Raw genomic sequence first — 19,905 nt, forward strand, 5'->3', positions numbered from 1 at the left:
AGGCCATGTAGGCCGTGATGGTGTTCTAAAAATTGCTGGAGAATTAGGTTCAACACGTGAGCCATACAAGGCACGTGTGTCACATTGCCCTGACGATGGCCCACAGCCAGGTTTGCATCATAGCCGCACACGGCTGTTAAGTCACCAACGGAGTACGCTCCGTCAATTTGTACTCCGGTCGCCAGGTGACAACGTGTTGCTTTCATGCATAGTGCTGATGATGGGAGAGGAGTCGATGCCAGCGGCGCAGGTGGACGCAGGTTATGCTCACCCACTGGGCTGCATTACCTTGACAGATGCAGAATCTCTGGCTGAATGTAGCTGGTGGGTATCTCACAGATGAAATACCATGATTCAGCTACAACCAATGGGAAGACACCACACCCTTTTTTATGCCCATTCTGTCTGCAGACCACTGCCAGACATAGCTCTGCTTTTACCCCCTGTTCAGTTTTATGATTTTGTGTGCTTGGTACCTGACTACTTTTCCTGCTTGCTGTTTATGTACCTTGTTGGCCGATCCGCATTTCACCTCTGCTTGTTTTCTGATTAAGTCCTGGCCGTCCCATTCTGTTCCTGTTCCTCAATTAATGTTTTGACCCTGCCTGACTACTATTCTCTGGAACTGCAGCCTTCCACAGGTATTAATCACCTTGGGCCCTGTGTAATTCCTAATCCCTGTATAGGGGTTAAAGGGTTTCAGGGTTCTAGGGGTCCTGCTTGGTGAGTGGCTTCCCTCTAGCCTATCATTTACAGCCCATCTGAGTGTGTGGATCAAGGAAGGCGTTACACCGTGCTCTCTGCAGAAGGCCATGTGGGCCAGGATAGTGCTTTAAAAATTTCTGGACAACCAGGTTCAACACGTGAACCACACAAGGCACGTGTGTCACATTGTCACAGCGAAGGGCCGCACCCATGTTTGCATCATTGTCGCACCCGGCCTTCCCTGGCTGCTGGTTGAGTGGAGACAACCATTGATGAAACTCGGTCTCCAGAGCTAACCGTCCACAACTTCTCAGCGGTGTGACTCACATTTCCCATACATTTCAAAGTAAACCTTTGACCGCCTGATGGCATTGAGCTCTGCTACCAGCATAGTAAGGAGGTGTGTGGTATTCCTTGTGCGCAGTTACAAGGAAGGGTGGCCTGACCACACAGGGTTTGCGCCAAGGTGGAGGACCCACACGAGGTTGAAGAGGCAGAAGCAGTGTATTAACTTCTACATACAGAAGAAGGATTGAAACAACTCGTGGGGACGGCAAGACTTGTACAGCAGACCCTTCTCCATCTCTCCCCACAGTAACCCATTGCCCAGTCAGTGACATGTAACGCCCCTGTCCATGCTTACTGGGCCAATTATCTGTGGTGAAATGCACCCTGTCACACAGAGTTTCTCAAGGAATCAGTGATGTTTAGTGCGACATGCTGGTGTAGCGCGTGCACGCCTTTGTTGGAGAAGGAGTGGCGCCTGGGCATCGGCTCTTGGGGCACTGCGATGGGCATAAGGTCTCGTAAATCCTCGGTTAAAAAGGTTGGAAAGGCAGGATTTTGGTAGCCAACAGTTTCCAGATGCTGAAAGTCAACCTCTAAGCCATGTCTTGCCCTTCTAAAAACATGTAAAACACAGTGAGGGGACTCCAACCACAGTCTCCCTCATTGCCACTAATTGGGCCACACAAACCCCACTTGACTGGCATCGGTTGAGCCCCCTTTTGAAAAAGAAACAGATGCTTTGCATGAAGCACTCTCAAAAATACGCGTGCCTTTCCCGTCCCCTGGCTGACCCAGGGGAAGAAAAGTCCTCTGAGAGCCATGACTTGTTCATCTTGGTTCTTTTAGAAACACAGCGAGGGGACTCCAACCACAGCCTCCCTCGTTTCCACTAACTGGGCCACACACACCCCACTTGACTGGCATCGGTTGACCCCCCTTTTGAATAAGAAACAGATGCTTTGCATGAAGCACTCTCAAAAATACGCGTGCCTTTCCCGTCCCCTGGCTGACCCAGGGGAAGAAAAGTCCTCTGAGAGCCATGACTTGTTCATCTTGGTTCTTTTAGAAACACAGCAAGGGGACTCCAACCACAGTCTCCCTCGTTGCCACTAACTGGGCCACACACACCCCACTTGACTGGCATCGGTTGAGCCCCCTTTTGAAAAAGAAAAAGATGCTTTGCATGAAGCACTCTCAAAAATACGCATGCCTTTCCCGTCCCCTGGCTGACCCAGGGGAAGAAAAGTCCTCTGAGAGCCATGACTTGTTCATCTTGGTTCTTTTAGAAACACAGCGAGGGGACTCCAACCACAGTCTCCCTCGTTGCCACTAACTGGGCCACACACACCCCACTTGACTGGCATCGGTTGAGCCCCCTTTTGAAAAAGAAAAAGATGCTTTGCATGAAGCACTCTCAAAAATACGCGTGCCTTTCCCGTCCCCTGGCTGACCCAGGGGAAGAAAAGTCCTCTGAGAGCCATGACTTGTTCATCTTGGTTCTTTTAGAAACACAGCGAGGGGACTCCAACCACAGCCTCCCTCGTTTCCACTAACTGGGCCACACACACCTCACTTGACTGGCATCGGTTGAGCCCCCTTTTGAAAAAGAAAAAGATGCTTTGCATGAAGCACTCTCAAAAATACGCGTGCCTTTCCCGTCTCCTGGCTGACCCAGGGGAAGAAAAGTCCTCTGAGAGCCATGACTTGTTCTTCTTGGTTCTTTTAGAAACACAGCGAGGGGACTCCAACCACAGCCTCCTTCGTTTCCACTAACTGGGCCACACACACCCCACTTGACTGGCATCGGTTGACCCCCCTTTTGAATAAGAAACAGATGCTTTTCATGAAGCACTCTCAAAAATACGCGTGCCTTTCCCATCCCCTGGCTGACCCAGGGGAAGAAAAGTCCTCTGAGAGCCATGACTTGTTCATCTTGGTTCTTTTAGAAACACAGCGAGGGGACTCCAACCACAGTCTCCCTCGTTGCCACTAACTGGGCCACACACACCCCACTTGACTGGCATCGGTTGAGCCCACTTTTGAAAAAGAAACAGATGCTTTGCATGAAGCACTCTCAAAAATACGCGTGCCTTTCCCGTCCCCTGGCTGACCCAGGGGAAGAAAAGTCCTCTGAGAGCCATGACTTGTTCATCTTGGTTCTTTTAGAAACACAGCGAGGGGACTCCAACCACAGTCTCCCTCGTTGCCACTAACTGGGCCACACACACCCCACTTGACTGGCATCGGTTGAGCCCTCTTTTGAAAAAGAAACAGATGCTTTGCATGAAGCACTCTCAAAAATACGCGTGCCTTTCCCGTCCCCTGGCTAGCCCAGGGGAAGAAAAGTCCTCTGAGAGCCATGACTTGTTCATCTTGGTTCTTTTAGAAACACAGCGAGGGGACTCCAACCACAGTCTCCCTCGTTGCCACTAACTGGGCCACACACACCCCACTTGACTGGCATCGGTTGAGCCCCCTTTTGAAAAAGAAAAAGATGCTTTGCATGAAGCACTCTCAAAAATACGCGTGCCTTTCCCGTCCCCTGGCTGACCCAGGGGAAGAAAAGTCCTCTGAGAGCCATGATTTGTTCATTTTGGTTCTTTTAGAAACACAGCGAGGGGACTCCAACCACAGTCTCCCTCGTTGCCACTAATTGGGCCACACACACCCCACTTGACTGGCATCGGTTGAGCCCCCTTTTGAAAAAGAAAAAGATGCTTTGCATGAAGCACTCTCAAAAATACGCGTGCCTTTCCCGTCCCATGGCTGACCCAGGTGAAGAAAAGTCCTCTGAGAGCCATAACTTGTTCATATTGGTTCTTTTAGAAACACAGCGAGGGGACTCCAACCACAGCCTCCCTCGTTTCCACTAACTGGGCCACACACACCCCACTTTACTGGCATCAGTTGACCCCCCTTTTGAATAAGAAACAGATGCTTTGCATGAAGCACTCTCAAAAATACGCGTGCCTTTCCAGTCCCCTGGCTGACCCAGGGGAAGAAAAGTCCTCTGAGAGCCATGACTTGTTCATCTTGGTTCTTTTAGAAACACAGCGAGGGGACTCCAACCACAGTCTCCCTCGTTGCCACTAACTGGGCCACACACACCCCACTTGACTGGCATCGGTTGAGCCCCCTTTTGAAAAAGAAAAAGATGCTTTGCATGAAGCACTCTCAAAAATACGCGTGCCTTTCCCGTTCCCTGGCTCACCCAGGGGAAGAAAAGTCCTCTGAGAGCCTTGATTTGTTCATTTTGGTTCTTTTAGAAACACAGCGAGGGGATTCCAACCACAGTCTCCCTCGTTGCCACTAATTGGGCCACACACACCCCACTTGACTGGCATTGGTTGAGCCCCCTTTTGAAAAAGAAAAAGATGCTTTGCATGAAGCACTCTCAAAAATACGCGTGCCTTTCCTGTCCCCTGGCTGACCCAGGTGAAGAAAAGTCCTCTGAGAGCCATAACTTGTTCATCTTGGTTCTTTTAGAAACACAGCGAGGGGACTCCTACCACAGTCTCCCTCGTTGCCACTAACTGGGCCACACACACCCCACTTGACTGGCATCGGTTGAGCCCCCTTTTGAAAAAGAAAAAGATGCTTTGCATGAAGCACTCTCAAAAATACGCGTGCCTTTCCCGTCCCCTGGCTGACCCAGGTGAAGAAAAGTCCTCTGAGAGCCATGACTTGTTCATCTTGGTTCTTTTAGAAACACAGCGAGGGGACTCCAACCACAGCCTCCCTCGTTTCCACTAACCTGGCCACACACACCCCACTTTACTGGCATCAGTTGACCCCCCTTTTGAATAAGAAACAGATGCTTTGCATGAAGCACTCTCAAAAATACGCGTGCCTTTCCCGTCCCCTGGCTGACCCAGGGGAAGAAAAGTCCTCTGAGAGCCATGACTTGTTCATCTTGGTTCTTTTAGAAACACAGCGAGGGGACTCCAACCACAGCCTCTCTCGTTTCCACTAACTGGGCCACACACACCCCACTTGACTGGCATCGGTTGACCCCCCTTTTGAATAAGAAACAGATGCTTTGCACGAAGCACTCTCAAAAATACGCGTGCCTTTCCCGTCCCCTGGCTGACCCAGGGGAAGAAAAGTCCTCTGAGAGCCATGACTTGTTCATCTTGGTTCTTTTAGAAACACAGCGAGGGGACTCCAACCACAGCCTCCCTCGTTTCCACTAACTGGGCCACACACACCCCACTTGACTGGCATCGGTTGAGCCCCCTTTTGAAAAAGAAAAAGATGCTTTGCATGAAGCACTCTCAAAAATACGCGTGCCTTTTCCGTCCCCTGGCTGACCCAGGGGAAGAAAAGTCCTCTGAGAGCCATGACTTGTTCATCTTGGTTCTTTTAGAAACACAGCGAGGGGACTCCAACCACAGCCTCCCTCGTTTCCACTAACTGGGCCACACACACCCCACTTTACTGGCATCGGTTGACCCCCCTTTTGAATAAGAAACAGATGCTTTGCATGAAGCACTCTCAAAAATACGCGTGCCTTTCCCGTCCCCTGGCTGACCCAGGGGAAGAAAAGTCCTCTGAGAGCCATGACTTGTTCATCTTGGTTCTTTTAGAAACACAGCGAGGGGACTCCAACCACAGCCTCCCTCGTTTCCACTAACTGGGCCACACACACCCCACTTGACTGGCATCGGTTGAGCCCCCTTTTGAAAAAAAAAAAGATGCTTTGCATGAAGCACTCTCAAAAATACGCGTGCCTTTCCCGTCCCCTGGCTGACCCAGGGGAAGAAAAGTCCTCTGAGAGCCATGTCCACATTGTCAGTGGACAGACACGTGTGCTTATCTGCCAGCAGACCCCCAGCAGCACTGAAGACAGGTTCCGAGAGAACGCTGGCTGCAGGACACGACAAGATCCCCAAGGCGTACGTGGCGAGCTCAGGCAATTTATCCAGATTGGAAGCCTAAAATGAGCAGGGCTCAAGTTGCACAATAATGGAATCGATGTTTCCTTGCATATACTCATATATCTGTGTGTCCTCCTCTTTTTCCTTGTCCAGCTGTTTTGTTTTCGCATGAGTATATGTCCTTGTCACTTTCCCATGTGTTTGAGTTGTTTGTCACCTTTTAGACACCTTTGAGGGTGTTTTCTAGGTGTTTTTATGTGTTTGTGATTGCCTGCCATTGTTTCCTATGCAGTTCGAGTTCGGTTCGTCGAACGTTCGACGAGCCGAACTCGAACGGGACCTCCGTTCGGCGAGCCGACCTCGAGCCGAACCGGGAACGGTTCGCTCATCTCTAATCTTTATGTAGATTAAAAAAAATTTCTTTTATATCCTCAAAGAATTCTTTGCCATGAGTTGCCATTTTGAATTTCCAGTGACCAGTATGAGAGAGTGTGTGAGCGACAACACCAAATTTAACACACTTGCTCCCCATTCACACCTGAAACCTTGTAATACTAATGAGTCACACAACACTGGGGAAAGAAAAATGGCTAATTGTGCACAATTTGGCGATTTTCACTTAGGGTGTATTCACCTTTGTTGTTAGGAATTTAGACAATAATGGCTGTGTTGAGTTATATAAAGGGTACACCAAATTACTTTACATTGTACATAAGTGTCATATCTTCAGTGTTGTCCCATGAAAAGATATAATAAAATATTTTTAAAAATGTAAGGGGTATACACACTTTTGATATATACTTTAGCTCTATTAATAAAAGATTAAAAATCTATGAGCTTCACAATATATCCATACAATGAAATTAATACATTTTTTTCAGTGTTTTTCTTTTTTTAAGCTGGAAAACACAAAACTGTATTACAACAATGGCCAAATTACATTTTTTTTTCATTTTTTAATACAATATATAGTAAATTTAATGGTTGATTTCAAAACTACAATATGTCCTGGCTTTCACTCCTAAGTGGGCAGTAAAGCTATGATTGTTCTAGAACTATTGTGAGGGTTACTTTCATTCTTGAGGACATCACAGCTGGTATGGTGTACTGGGACTATCATTGTTATGGAGGCTCTGTGTCGTTTACTGCTATGAGAGTACTGTAAATTTTGCAATTACAGATCCAATGTATGATAGGGGTACTATATAATAAACCTTTGAGATACTGTAGATGCCATTGTTTTTGAGGAACTTAGAGTGGCAATGTTCTAAGGGTAAGGTGGCTGTCTTAGTTAATATGGAGTTCAGCTGTCAGAACTTTAGGGCAATTGTGTGTCATGGTTATTAGGCTACTGTAGCTTTTATACATAGGGTACAAAATTGGTGTCACTCTTAGGATACAATCACATGACAGCATTTGGATCAATCGCACTCAATACAAGAGTTATTTTTCACCATGGACATCTGCGGGAAAAAAAAATTGTGGCATGCATTATTCTTTTCCGTATTTTGGATGACACTTGCCTATTGAAGGGTGCAAAAAAAAACACAGAAATACTATGCAGATTATCAGTATACCATTTGACTTTTTATAGATACGTTGCAATTTTTTTTACATTTTAAATATGTATTTGGTCTTCTAAATTTTAACAACTGATCTATAAAAATAATTGCCATAAGGATTGCATACCAATGTAAAATCGTTTTTTTTTCCCAGATGAAAAATCAGACGCTTTTTTATATGCCTATGTGGATGAGCCATTTGCTGCCAAAGTTTTCGGATTATTTAAAAATCACTTCATTTTCCAAGGAAAGAGTTGTTTTAAATGCAAAACTGAGCAATTAATTGTAATGGTAGAGCGGTCCCAGAAGATGAATAGATAAATAGATGTCCCCAAGCAAAATCAACAAATTTAAAAATAAATTAAAAGAAAAAATAAAAGTAGCTGCCGGTCACGACATAAAAAAAATGCAAGAAAAAAATGTCAGAATAACATTTTTTTTCTTAATAAATTAATAAGTAGACTGGGTCAAAACGAGAAAAATTATGTGTTTTCCACATAACTAATAGTCTTTAAAAACTATCTGCACTCTTTGTGCCAAATTCTCTGCTTTCCTTTAATGACATGGCTTCTAAAAGGCTGTATTACTGATATTATGCAGACTTTCCTGTAAATTTAGGCAGAAATGTCAGCTTGGTGAAGACGCTGTATCACAGTGTCATCTAGCTACCAACTGCAGCAAAAAATAAACAGCGTAATGACTTCAAGTGCATGAATTTACATGTGGATCCATAAAAGCAGAGAGATCTGTTATTATCTGACAGGTACATTTCACTACATTTTCTTTATCCAAAATAAAATATCGAGAGCGCTTTCAGAAGTGAGAAGCCACATATAATGAGTGACATTTACACATAGCCATATTCTTAGGATGCCAGCTCCAAAGGGGATTTCTGTCAGCTAAACAATAAATCCAATCACGTTAAAACAATGGTTTACAGTAGTGATGAGCGAGTACTAAAAAGCTCGGGTGCTCGAAGCTCAGGCCGAGCATCCCAAGATACTCGTGTACTCGGGCCGAGCAACGAGCCCAATGTTATCCTATGGGAGACCCGAGTATTTTTGTGAAATGACCCCCCGGCAGCATGGAGAAACCCTAAAAATGTCACAAAAGTCTCAGAAGAGTGCTCAAATGACATGGCAACAGCATGGGGAAGACCCCTTGAAGCATTTATCACTCAAAAGTCACAGCTGTGAACAATTTTGTCCGCGTTTCACGCCATTTTTACGGACTCACCAGAAAACCTTCCAAAATGACCCCAAAATGATTTTTCATGGCAGAAATGTTAAGGGCACATACACAATAGTGAGATAGAGCTGGTGTATGTTACTTTTTGAGATTAATACATGAAAGATTTTACGTGAAAACATTGTGTGGCACTCCGATGTCCCTGAGAAGAGACGTACATGAAGGCCTCTTGAGTCTAATGTGCCCATTTTGAGGAAGTGAGTCTTTGTAGTATTTTCCTTTGCCAGGGCAGTCCAAAATTGTGAGGTTCACCAATGCCCCTGCATAGAGACGTGCATGAGGGCCTGTAAACCTGAAGTGCCCATTGTAAGGAAGTGGGTGTATTATAGTATAGCCCTTAGGCAGGGCAGCCAAAAATTGAGAGGCTCCACATTGTCCCTGGATAGAGACGTGCATGAGGGCCTGTAAACTTGAAGTGCCCATTGTAAGGAAGTGGGTGTATTATAGTATAGCCCTTTGGCAGGGCAGCCAAAAATTGAGAGGCTCCACGTTGTCCCTGGGTAGAGACGTGCATGAGGGCCTCAAAACATTAAGTGTCCATTGTCAGGAAGTGGGTGTATTATAGTATAGCCCTTAGGCAGGGCAGCCAAAAATTGAGAGGCTCCACATTGTCCCTGGATAGAGACGTGCATGAGGGCCTGTAAACTTGAAGTGCCCATTGTAAGGAAGTGGGTGTATTATAGTATAGCCCTTTGGCAGGGCAGCCAAAAATTGAGAGGCTCCACGTTGTCCCTGGGTAGAGACGTGCATGAGGGCCTCAAAACATTAAGTGTCCATTGTCAGGAAGTGGGTGTATTATAGTATAGCCCTTAGGCAGGGCAGCCAAAAATTGAGAGGCTCCACATTGTCCCTGGATAGAGACGTGCATGAGGGCCTGTAAACTTGAAGTGCCCATTGTAAGGAAGTGGGTGTATTATAGTATAGCCCTTTGGCAGGGCAGCCAAAAATTGAGAGGCTCCACGTTGTCCCTGGGTAGAGACGTGCATGAGGGCCTCAAAACATTAAGTGTCCATTGTCAGGAAGTGGGTGTATTATAGTATAGCCCTTAGGCAGGGCAGCCAAAAATTGGGAGGCTCCACGTTGTCCCTGGGTAGAGACGTGCATGAGGGCCTCAAAACATTAAGTGTCCATTGTCAGGAAGTGGGTGTATTACAGTATAGCCCTTAGGCAGGGCAGCCAAAAATTGGGAGGCTCCACGTTGTCCCTGGGTAGAGACGTGCATGAGGGCCTCAAAACATTGTTCCCATTGCAAAGGAGCGGGTCTCCTGTCGTTGTAATGTCCATTCTGCAAAGAATGGGCGAAAAAATTTACCACTGGGGGTATACCTGAAACAAAGGCCTAAGTATTGCAATTTGTAACGGTCATCATGGTGGCGCATGAGGAGAAGGAGGAGCAGTCCAGCGATTATCCAAAGTCCAGAAGTGTGTACCCATGGGTGAGTGGAGGTACATGGCAAACTTTAAATTCCGCTCTCATTTGCTGGTGGTGTGGTGAAGTCTGGCCCAATCCAACCCTTGTTCATCTTGATCAGAGTCAGCCTGTCAGCATTTTCAGTTGACAGGCGGGTGCGTTTATCTGTAGTGATTCCACCTGCGGCACTAAAAACACGCTCTGACAAAACGCTAGCGGCAGGGCAGGCCAGGACTTCCAAGGTGTAGAGAGCCAATTCATGCCACGTGTCCAGCTTGGATACCCAATAATTGTAAGGCACAGAGGAATGTCGGAGTACAGTTGTTCGATCTGCAAGGTACTCCTTCAGCATCTGGGCAAACTTAGGATTTCTTGTGGCACTACCCCGCACCTCAGGGGCTGTGGTACGTGAGGGGCTGAGAAAACTGTCCCACATCTTAAAGACTGTTCCCCTACCTCTGGCGGATTGGACTTGTGCCTCTCTCGGCTGTACGCCTCGGTTGTCCACTGATTCCTGACCTATGCCGCTAGTGTTTTGTGAGGGGAATGCTTTGCCTACTTCCGTGACTATGGCCTTCCGGAACTGCTGCATTTTGGTTGACCTCTCCTCCACGGGAATAAGAGACAAAAAGTTCTCCTTGTAGCGTGGGTCTAACAGTGTTACCAACCAGTAATGATTGTCGGCCAAGATGTTCTTAACGCGAGGGTCACGAGACAGGCAGCTTACCATAAAGTCAGCCATGTGCGCCAGACTCTTAACAGCCAGGACTTCAGTAGCCTGACCAACAAGATGACTGAACATGCTGTCCTCCTCCTCCTCCTCCTCCTCCTCCTCATCTACCCTGTCCTCTGGCCAGCCACGCTGTACCGAGGATATGACTGGTGTGCATGTCATATCCTCAATTTGGTCGGAGAGTTGCTCCATGTCTTCATCCTCCTCCTCGTCATAGTCCTCCACTGCACGTTGTGATGAGACGAGGCTGGGCTGTGTGTTATCACCCACACCCACTACTGTTTCTTGCTGCAACTCATCGCGCTCCGCCTGCAATGCATCATGTTTGTTTTTCAGCAGAGACCGTTTTAGAAGGCAGAGTAGCGGTATGGTGACGCTAATAATGGCGTCATCACCACTCACCATCTTGGTGGAGTCCTCAAAGTTTTGGAGGATGGTACATAGGTCTGACATCCATCTCCACTCCTCAGGTGTTATGTGTGGAGTTTGACCCATTTCCCGACGGCTTAGGTGATGCAGGTACTCAACAACTGCCCTCTTCTGCTCACATATCCTGACCAACATGTGCAGAGTTGAATTCCAACGCGTGGGGACATCACACACCAGTCTGTGAGCCGGAAGATGCAAACGGCGCTGAAAGGCGGCAAGGCCGGCTGAAGCAGTAGGTGACTTTCGAAAATGTGCAGACAGGCGGCGAACTTTTACCAGCAGATCAGACAGCTCTGGGTATGACTTTATAAACCGCTGAACCACGAGGTTGAGCACATGGGCCACGCATGGAACATGTGTCAGCTGGCCTCGCCTCAAAGCCACCACCAGGTTCCGGCCATTGTCACACACGACCTTTCCTGGCTTTAGGTTCAGAGGTGTGAGCCAGTGATCTGCCTGCTGTTTCAGAGCTGTCCACACCTCTTCTGCATTGTGGGGTTTGTCACCGATGCAGATTAGCTTCAGCACAGCCTGTTGCCGCTTCGCCGAGGCAGTGCTGCAGTGCTTCCAGCTTGGGACTGGTGTGGAGGGTACAGTGGATGAGGATGCGCAGGAGGAGGAGGAGGCTGAAGAGCATGACATTCCTGAGCTGTAGAGTGTGGGTGAAACACTGACTGAGGTGGGACCTGCAAACCTTCGTGTGGGAAGGACGTGTTCCGTCCCTCGCTCAGACTGGGTCCCAGCTTCCACAATATTAACCCAGTGTGCCGTCAACGAGATGTAGCGGCCTTGCCCACAAGCACTTGTCCACGTGTCTGTGGTTAGGTGGACCTTGGGTGAAACAGCGTTGTTCAGGGCACGTGTGATGTTTTGTGACACGTGGTTATGCAACGCGGGGACGGCACACCGGGAGAAATAGTGGCGGCTGGGGACCGAGTAACGTGGGACAGCTGCCGCCATCAGGTCGCGAAATGCTTCTGTCTCCACCAGCCTAAAAGGCAACATTTCCAGCGCAAGCAGTCGCGAAATGTTAGCATTTAGAACTGTGGCATGTGGGGTGTTGGCAGTGTATTTGCGCCTTCGTTCAAAGGTTTGCTGAATGGATAACTGAACGCTGCGCTGGGACAAGGACGTGCTTGATGATGGTGTTCTTTCTGCGTAGGCAACTGCAGGTGCAGGAGTGGAGGAGGCTTGTTCGCAGGCAGCATGGACAGGGGATTGGCTCGCATGCACAACCAGCGAAGACGTAGCAGTGACATCAGCAAGCACTGCTCCTCGACTCTGTTGTACTTCCCACAAAGTCGGGTGCTTGGCTGACATGTGCCTGATCATGCTGGTGGTGGTCAGGCTGCTAGTTTTGGTACCCCTGCTGATGCTGGCACGGCAGGTGTTGCAAATGGCCTTTTTAGAATCATCTGGAGCCAACTTAAAAAACTGCCAGACTCGGGAAGACCTAACATTTGTACAGGCACCTTGTGTCGTCGTGTTGTTCCGGGGAACGGTTGCCTGACTTCTGCCTGGGGCCACCACCCTGCTTCTTACTGCCTGTTGTGATGCTACGCCTCCCTCCCCCTGTGCACTGCTGTCCTCGCTCTGCATATCCTCCTGCCAGGTTGGGTCAGTTACTGGATCATCCACCACGTCGTCTTCCTCTTCCGCACCCTGCTCCTCCTCAAGACTTCCTGACAATTGTGTCTCATCATCGTCCACCACTTATTGAGACATGTTGCCAACTTCGTGAGAACGTGGCTGCTCAAATATTTGGCCATCTGTACAGACGATCTCCTCATGACCCACTTCAATATGAGCTGGCGAGAGGCCAGAATGTGTGAATGGAAACGTGAACAGCTCTTCCAAGTGTCCAAGTGTGGGATCATTAATGTCCGAGGAGGACGTGTACTCAGCCTGGTGGTAGGAAGGAGGATCAGGTTCAGAAATGTGCGGTGCAGTATCACGGCTACTGACACTTGACCGTGTGGAAGACAGAGTGTTTGTGGTGGTGCCAATCTGACTGGAAGCATTATCTGCTATCCAACTAACAACCTGTTGACACTGGTCTTGGTTCAAGAGCGGTGTACTGCTGCGGTCCCCAAGAATTTGGGACAGGATGTGCGAGCGACTAGATGTGGCCCTTTGTTGTGGCGAAATTAGAGCTTGCCCACGACCTCGGCCTCTGCCTGCACCACCATCACGTCCACTTCCTTGTTCCTTGCCAATGCCCTTGCACATTTTGCAATGCTGTGCTGACGTGTATTCACTACTTGTGCGTTATATCAAAGTTTGTGGAAATTGCACACAAGTGCACCTGTACGCTGCCACCGACAGGCACACACATGCGGTTTTAAAAACCAAGCACGGACGCACTAAGAACCTAACAGGTTTTTTTGGGGAGCGACAATTACAGACAAGTCAGACACTATCTGGACTGTTTTAGACTGTGTACACCAGCCCCAGATATGATGAAGGCTGGAATACGGTCACCACTAGGAATGGCTATATATACCCTGCCTGCCTGCCTGCCTGCCTGTATACTGGTACAATAGTCCTGACAAGGACTCTTCTGGTCACTAGCCTGTATTCAGACCTGGCTATACCCTGCCTGTATATAGCAACAATAGTCCTGAGAAGGACTCTGCTACTGTACTCCGACCTGGCTATACCCTGCCTGCCTGTATACAACTAGAATAGTCCTGAGAATGACTTTTGGTCACACTGTTTGCAGCCCTGCAACTGAAAAAGCTATAAAGGGCCGCAAAGCTTTCCCTGAATCAGCGACACTCTCCCTGCACTGACTGTCTGGATAGCTGTGAGCAGAGCACAGCGCGCCGGCCGGTATAAAGGCTCGGTCACGCTGTGCAGGCCGGCCAATCACTGCAATTCCACAACTAACAGGGCTGTGGCATTGCAGTGGTCTGCCAGCCAATCCCTGCATGAGGGCTGGCTCTCAAAAGAGCGCCAACATGCAGGGATGAAGACCACGAGTACAGCACGAGTATCGCGAGATTACTCGGTCCCCGCCGAGCAGCCCGAGTACAGCGATACTCGTGCGAGTACCGAGTAGTTACAAGCATGCTCGCTCATCACTAGTTTACAGATATCCCACTTCATTTGTTCTCCAGTATTAAAAATATAAAAATTTATCAAAATTTTTAAAAACAGGTCCACAAACAGTTTATTTTATTGGGGATGAACAATAATATTAGTGGAACCCTTTTTCTAATTTCTTTCTTAACAAATCCTTAAAGGGAATCTGTCACTTTTTTTGAGTTTTTTTAGTTATTAATATGGCCATACAGGTGACATAGAGGTGTAATTAGCCATACTTGAATGCCTCCTGGATGAGGGGTCATTTTGTAAAAATCCTTTTTTATATCTTCTATCTTCCAGGCTATGGGGCATGTGCTGCCCAGAAAATAAGTCTGCCTCCCGTCTTCATTATACAGGATTCTTCCTTCCCTTCTTTTCAGAGTCCCTGTGACATCAGGAGCACAGCCTGAAATCCCGCACATGCGCATTCTGCCTGCCATTTTTCCCCTGCACTGTGAAGCAGCAGTGACTCCCCAGTGCCTGCGCAAAGCAAAATTCAAGAATGTGCCCACAGAAATGCAGAAGAGTGCAGGGAAGAGACGTCAGGCATAATGCGCAGGCGCGAGATTTCTGTCCACACACCTGATGTCAGTGGGACACTAGGGAAGAGAAGGGGGGGAGGAATTCTGTACAATGAAGACTAGAGGCAGACTTATCTTCCAGGCAGCGCATTGCACATAGCGCAGAAGATAGAACATCTAAAAGATTATTTTTGCAAAAGGACCCCTCATCCAGGAGGAATATAGGTATAGCTAATTTCACCTTTATGCCCCCTGTATGCCCATATTAATAACTAAAAAAATGCAATAAGGTGACAGATTCCCTGTAAAAGTATCATTTTATTGGCTGGCTTTAGGGCTATGCAGCTTTAACAATTGGCCAAGACATATCACCTCTCATTACTGAAGATTTTACCAATGAACATGATGATCTAGGAAGCAAGAGATTTACCCTAATGCTTAGGTTTCAAGGGCCATTGCAGAGGATGTACCCCAGCTTCCCAGTTTATTGATGCAATATGGAGTAATATTTTTTAACAATACATTTATGCAATATTTTGGCTTTATTTAGTGCAGCATAGCATGCAAATGTAATAGCAGGTACTCCAATTGTATTGATATAGTTTTATACCATGGTAAGAAAAGAAGAAAAAGCAGGATAGGCTTTATGCTCTTACCTGTCAATGATACCACATAAATCAATCTGCAGGTCGCTGAAGTTACCAAGCATACTTTGCTGTACTTGAATAAGGTCAATCACTTTCAAGGCAATGGAAATTAATTTCATGCATCCAAAGAAAGTAGTAACAGGATTCATACATTCATGCAGAGAACTGTTGTTGGGACAACCTAAAGAAAAGAGAAATATATATATATTTGAAAATACATCTATGACATTTTTAAGTATTTTTACAAATGTGCAATATAGGGTTAATATTATAGTTAAAGACAACATCCTACCATTTATTTGCTATAAAATGAATTTTAGTCTTGTGCTTGGTTCACGCACTTCAAAAGGTCTTCTTCACATGTCCGTGTTTCCGGTACGTGTGACATCCGTTTTCACACGGACCGGAGACATGGAAATTACTAGACCCATTAAAATCAATGAGTCTGCACGCACATGCATGTTTTCACACAGTCCGTGTGTCCATGTAGAGCATATGTGTGTCCTTGTGCTCCACACGTAGACATGTCCATTTTTCTCCGGTAGCACGGATGTCACACGGACCGCACACTGATATACTCTGTGTGACATCAGTGTGACACGTACCCGAAAATACGTGTCTGTCAAATAAAATGCTTTTCTATACTCATCTGTCTCCACTTATGTGTCCAGCGCTGCTGTCACTTGCTTCCGATCCCCGCTCATTATGCTCATTGCATAATCACTGCACTTCGAGCCGGAAGCAGCAGTAGTGCCGGACACAGTGGCATCGGGGACAGGTAAGTATAGAAGTTCATGCTGTCAGTGTGCTATGTGAATTTCCCACGAATAGAACACTGACAGCACACACTGAATACACACATGCGGACAAACACACACACACATGCACATACACACCTACATTATGGACCGTGCAAAACTTGCGTGTTTTGAACGGACGTGTGAAAGAGGCCTTAGCTGAATTAACTGACAGAAAACTGCATCAATTTCCTTAAGTCTTTCTTTAAGCCATCACTGATTGAGTTCAATGATACCCCAAATACTTATGTTCTGAATCCTGAAATCATGATGGAACTAAAGGCTACTTTACACACTGCGATATCGGTCCCGATATCGCTAGTGTGCGTACCCGCCCCCATCTGTTGCGCGACACGGGCATATCGCTGCCCGTGGCGCACAACATCGTCCAGAGCCGTCACACATACTTACCTGTCCGGCGACGTCGCTGTGACCGGCGAACCGCCTCCTTTCTAAGGGGGCGGTCCGTGCGGCGTCACAGCGACGTCACTGAACCGCCGCCCAATCGCAGCGGAGGGGCGGAGATGAGCGGGACGTAACATCCCGCCCACCTCCTTCCTTCCGCATAGCGGCCGGGAGGCTGGTAGGGAGACGTTCCTCGCTCCTGCGGCGTCACACGCAGCGATGTGTGATGCCGCAGGAACGAGGAACAACCTCGTTACTGCTGAAGTAACGATAATTGGGAATGGACCCCCGTGTCGCCGATTAGCGATTTTTCAATGTTTTGCAACGATGCAAAATCGCTAATCGATGTCACACGCAACGGCATCGCTAATGCGGCCGGATGTGCGTCACGAATTCCGTGACCCCAACGACTCCGCATTAGCGATGTCGTAGCGTGTAAAGCCCGCTTTAGGCTACATTCAAATCTTCAGTTGAAACCCCATTGGGAGGTTATGAAGAAGGTGCCGCCATTTTTAGCTATCTAAAAGCTACACTTAAATTATGCAGTGCCATTTTTTTCGGGTAAATATCCAAAACCCTAACAAAAAAACAAGGGTGCCCTATTTGAATCAATGGGGTTGGTCTGTCACCTTTTGGGCCCATCATGTAAAGGTTCCATTTGCTGCATAATTTGTAATTGCAAGTGCATTAGCAAAGTATAAAACTACAGTTAAAAAAAACATGATGAACAACTGAAATGTGACGGTCCCCTGCAAACCCCATGTCTAAAATGAATTAACCTTAAGTTAATTCATAAATTTGAATTATTCCTGAAGAAAGTGAGGGCAGAATAGAAAGAATGGGTAGAAATTGAAAAAATGGTTTTCGTTCTTAAAGGAGTTAAAGAAAAAAACAAAAAAAAAAACAAGATTTTTTTTGCTTTTAGATTTTGTTTCTTTTTTTTGCTTCTTGGCTCTGATCAGCTATGTTCGGCTTTCTTATACTATTATAGGAATGTAGAAATGAACGTTTAGTGAAATATACATCCGTTACATAAAGGTTACAAATAGAAGCTGCTTCCCAGATGAGATCACAAAGAGGAAAACTGTTGTGCAGGTAGGGTAGTTAGATGTTTATTACATGAGATTTATAGATATTTATAATGTCAGTAACAAGGATACCAAACTTTTTTGACATCTACTATATCATAAAAATTTCAAGCAAACACTGATCCTAAAAAGCGACTCCTCTATACAAGACAGTAAATGTACGGAGACAATGCAGTTGGAAACACTGAACTTCACCTGAATTTCCCCACTGGGGCTCAAATAAGATTATCACATGTGTTACTAACACTTTCAGAACTCCTTTTCTTTTTATTGCTTTCCTACGGGGTTAAAATAATAGTAGCGAATATTTTGCTGGTTATGCTGCCGCCTGGCCAGGTAAAATCACACAAGAGAAAATAGTTACTACACATGCACATATTTAAAGGGAACCTGTCAGCAGGTTTTTGACACCTAATCTGAGAGCAGCATAAGTGGTTGCAGAGATCCTGATTCTAGCGATGTGTCACTTACTGGGCTGCTTAGTGTACTTTTGATAAAATCACTGGTTAATCTGAAGTAATCATTAGAGGGCTAATTTTTCTGCTGCCAGGTAGTCCAGCATATTTATAAGCCCTGTATAACTGCTAGATCTGCAGCCGGGAAAACATTGATTTTATCAAAATGACAGCAAACAGCTCAGTAAGTGACACATCACTGGAATCAGGGTCTCTGTCTCTGTATTAGAGAACAATGTATGATTACTTCCTTTTTTCAGAAATAATGTAATCTACATTGATGACCATTGGAAGGTTTTTTTTGTAAGAGGTGCACCATGCCACTAGAACAGTGTTATACAAAAGAACAAAAGTTTATCAACATAAAACCTTTATTTTGCCCAAAATGTGATGATCATAATTAGAGAACAGCACTGACTGTAGCACAGAGAAAGATTATTAGTAAATGTTCTGAAGGTAACAGTCACCAATCAGTAGGAAGTTTACAGGCATTTGCTCTGAATGACTTCAGCACATCTGCAGCCAGAAGACATCACTTGTGTCTCATACTGCTCTTTAGTGATTTTTGTCCACTCTTCTTCCAGTCTCTCACACAGTTCTTTGACTGTTATGGTTTTTTCGCCACGACTTTGGCACCAAAGATTTTCCAGAGGTTTTCTATTGAGTTTAGATCGGGACTCAGCTCTGACCATTTCATTGTTTCAATGTTTTTTATTTCAAGGAACTGCTTTACTCATTTAGCTGTGTGACAGGGGGCATTGTCCTGCATGAAAATTGCTGGCTGGCTGATGAATACAAGTAAGGAACGACGTGTTGCTGAAGAAGGTACTGACACACACTTGCATTCACTCTGCCATGTAGCTGTATGAGAGGTCCAGCTCCTGCTGCAGAAAACAATCCCCAAACCATGACACTTCCTCCACCACCTTTCACTGACTTCTTACCACACTTTGGGTTCAGTCGTTCCCAAGTTTGTTGACAAACATAATGTTTCCCAGAAGACCCAAACAAATTAATCTTGCTTTCATCACTAAAATGAACTGTGGACCACTTCTCCTCTGTCCACAGCATGGTCCTCACTAAAGATGAGTCTAGCCTTTTGATTATTTCTGGCAATGAGAGGTTTGGTCACTGCAGAGTGGGTTTTCAGTCCAAATTCTCTTAAAATGTTGTGATACTGTATGATGAGACAGATCCTTAGCATGTTTATTGCTGGGGGACTTGAAAGAGTTTGTGATGTTGTAAAGATGCAATATTCTCGAAATCACAGACTTGGAATGACCAACTTCTCTTGCTATGACTGATAAGGTCACCCCTTTGGCTTTCATCTGGACAATCTGCTCCCAGAGGGTTTCAGTCACTTTGGAACAACACACCATTTTAGTTAGTGAGTGCAAACTTTAAAGTTAGGCTGCCAGTTAAATAGGGTTTGTCAGATAATTAATGAAGTTAGCATCAGGTGCCAGATTAACTCCAATGACTTGTAGGTATCTGAAAGTGTTCTCTAATTTTCTTTTTCATTTATCTAGTGTACATTTTTATTATGTGCTTTTGAAAAAATGTAATTTATGAAATAAGCCTAAAATACTGCAAGTGTAGTGATGTTAGGATATAATCACATATGACTACACAATGACCTTAACATTTAGGAA

At 46.1% G+C, this 19,905-nt stretch overlaps 1 protein-coding gene across 1 annotated transcript in view; it reads right to left on the reverse strand.

Annotated features, from left to right (window-relative positions):
• LOC142245804 (contactin-associated protein-like 4) overlaps nt 1-19,905 on the reverse strand; it is a 795,990-nt gene that overhangs the window by 372,686 nt on the left and 403,399 nt on the right. The window contains exon 10 of the mRNA XM_075318773.1: nt 15,518-15,689. Coding sequence (XP_075174888.1) covers nt 15,518-15,689 — 172 coding nt within the window. The remainder of the gene's footprint in view (nt 1-15,517; nt 15,690-19,905) is intronic.

Source organism: Anomaloglossus baeobatrachus, chromosome 1 (assembly GCF_048569485.1).
Source record: "Anomaloglossus baeobatrachus isolate aAnoBae1 chromosome 1, aAnoBae1.hap1, whole genome shotgun sequence".
Lineage (NCBI taxonomy): Eukaryota > Metazoa > Chordata > Amphibia > Anura > Aromobatidae > Anomaloglossus > Anomaloglossus baeobatrachus.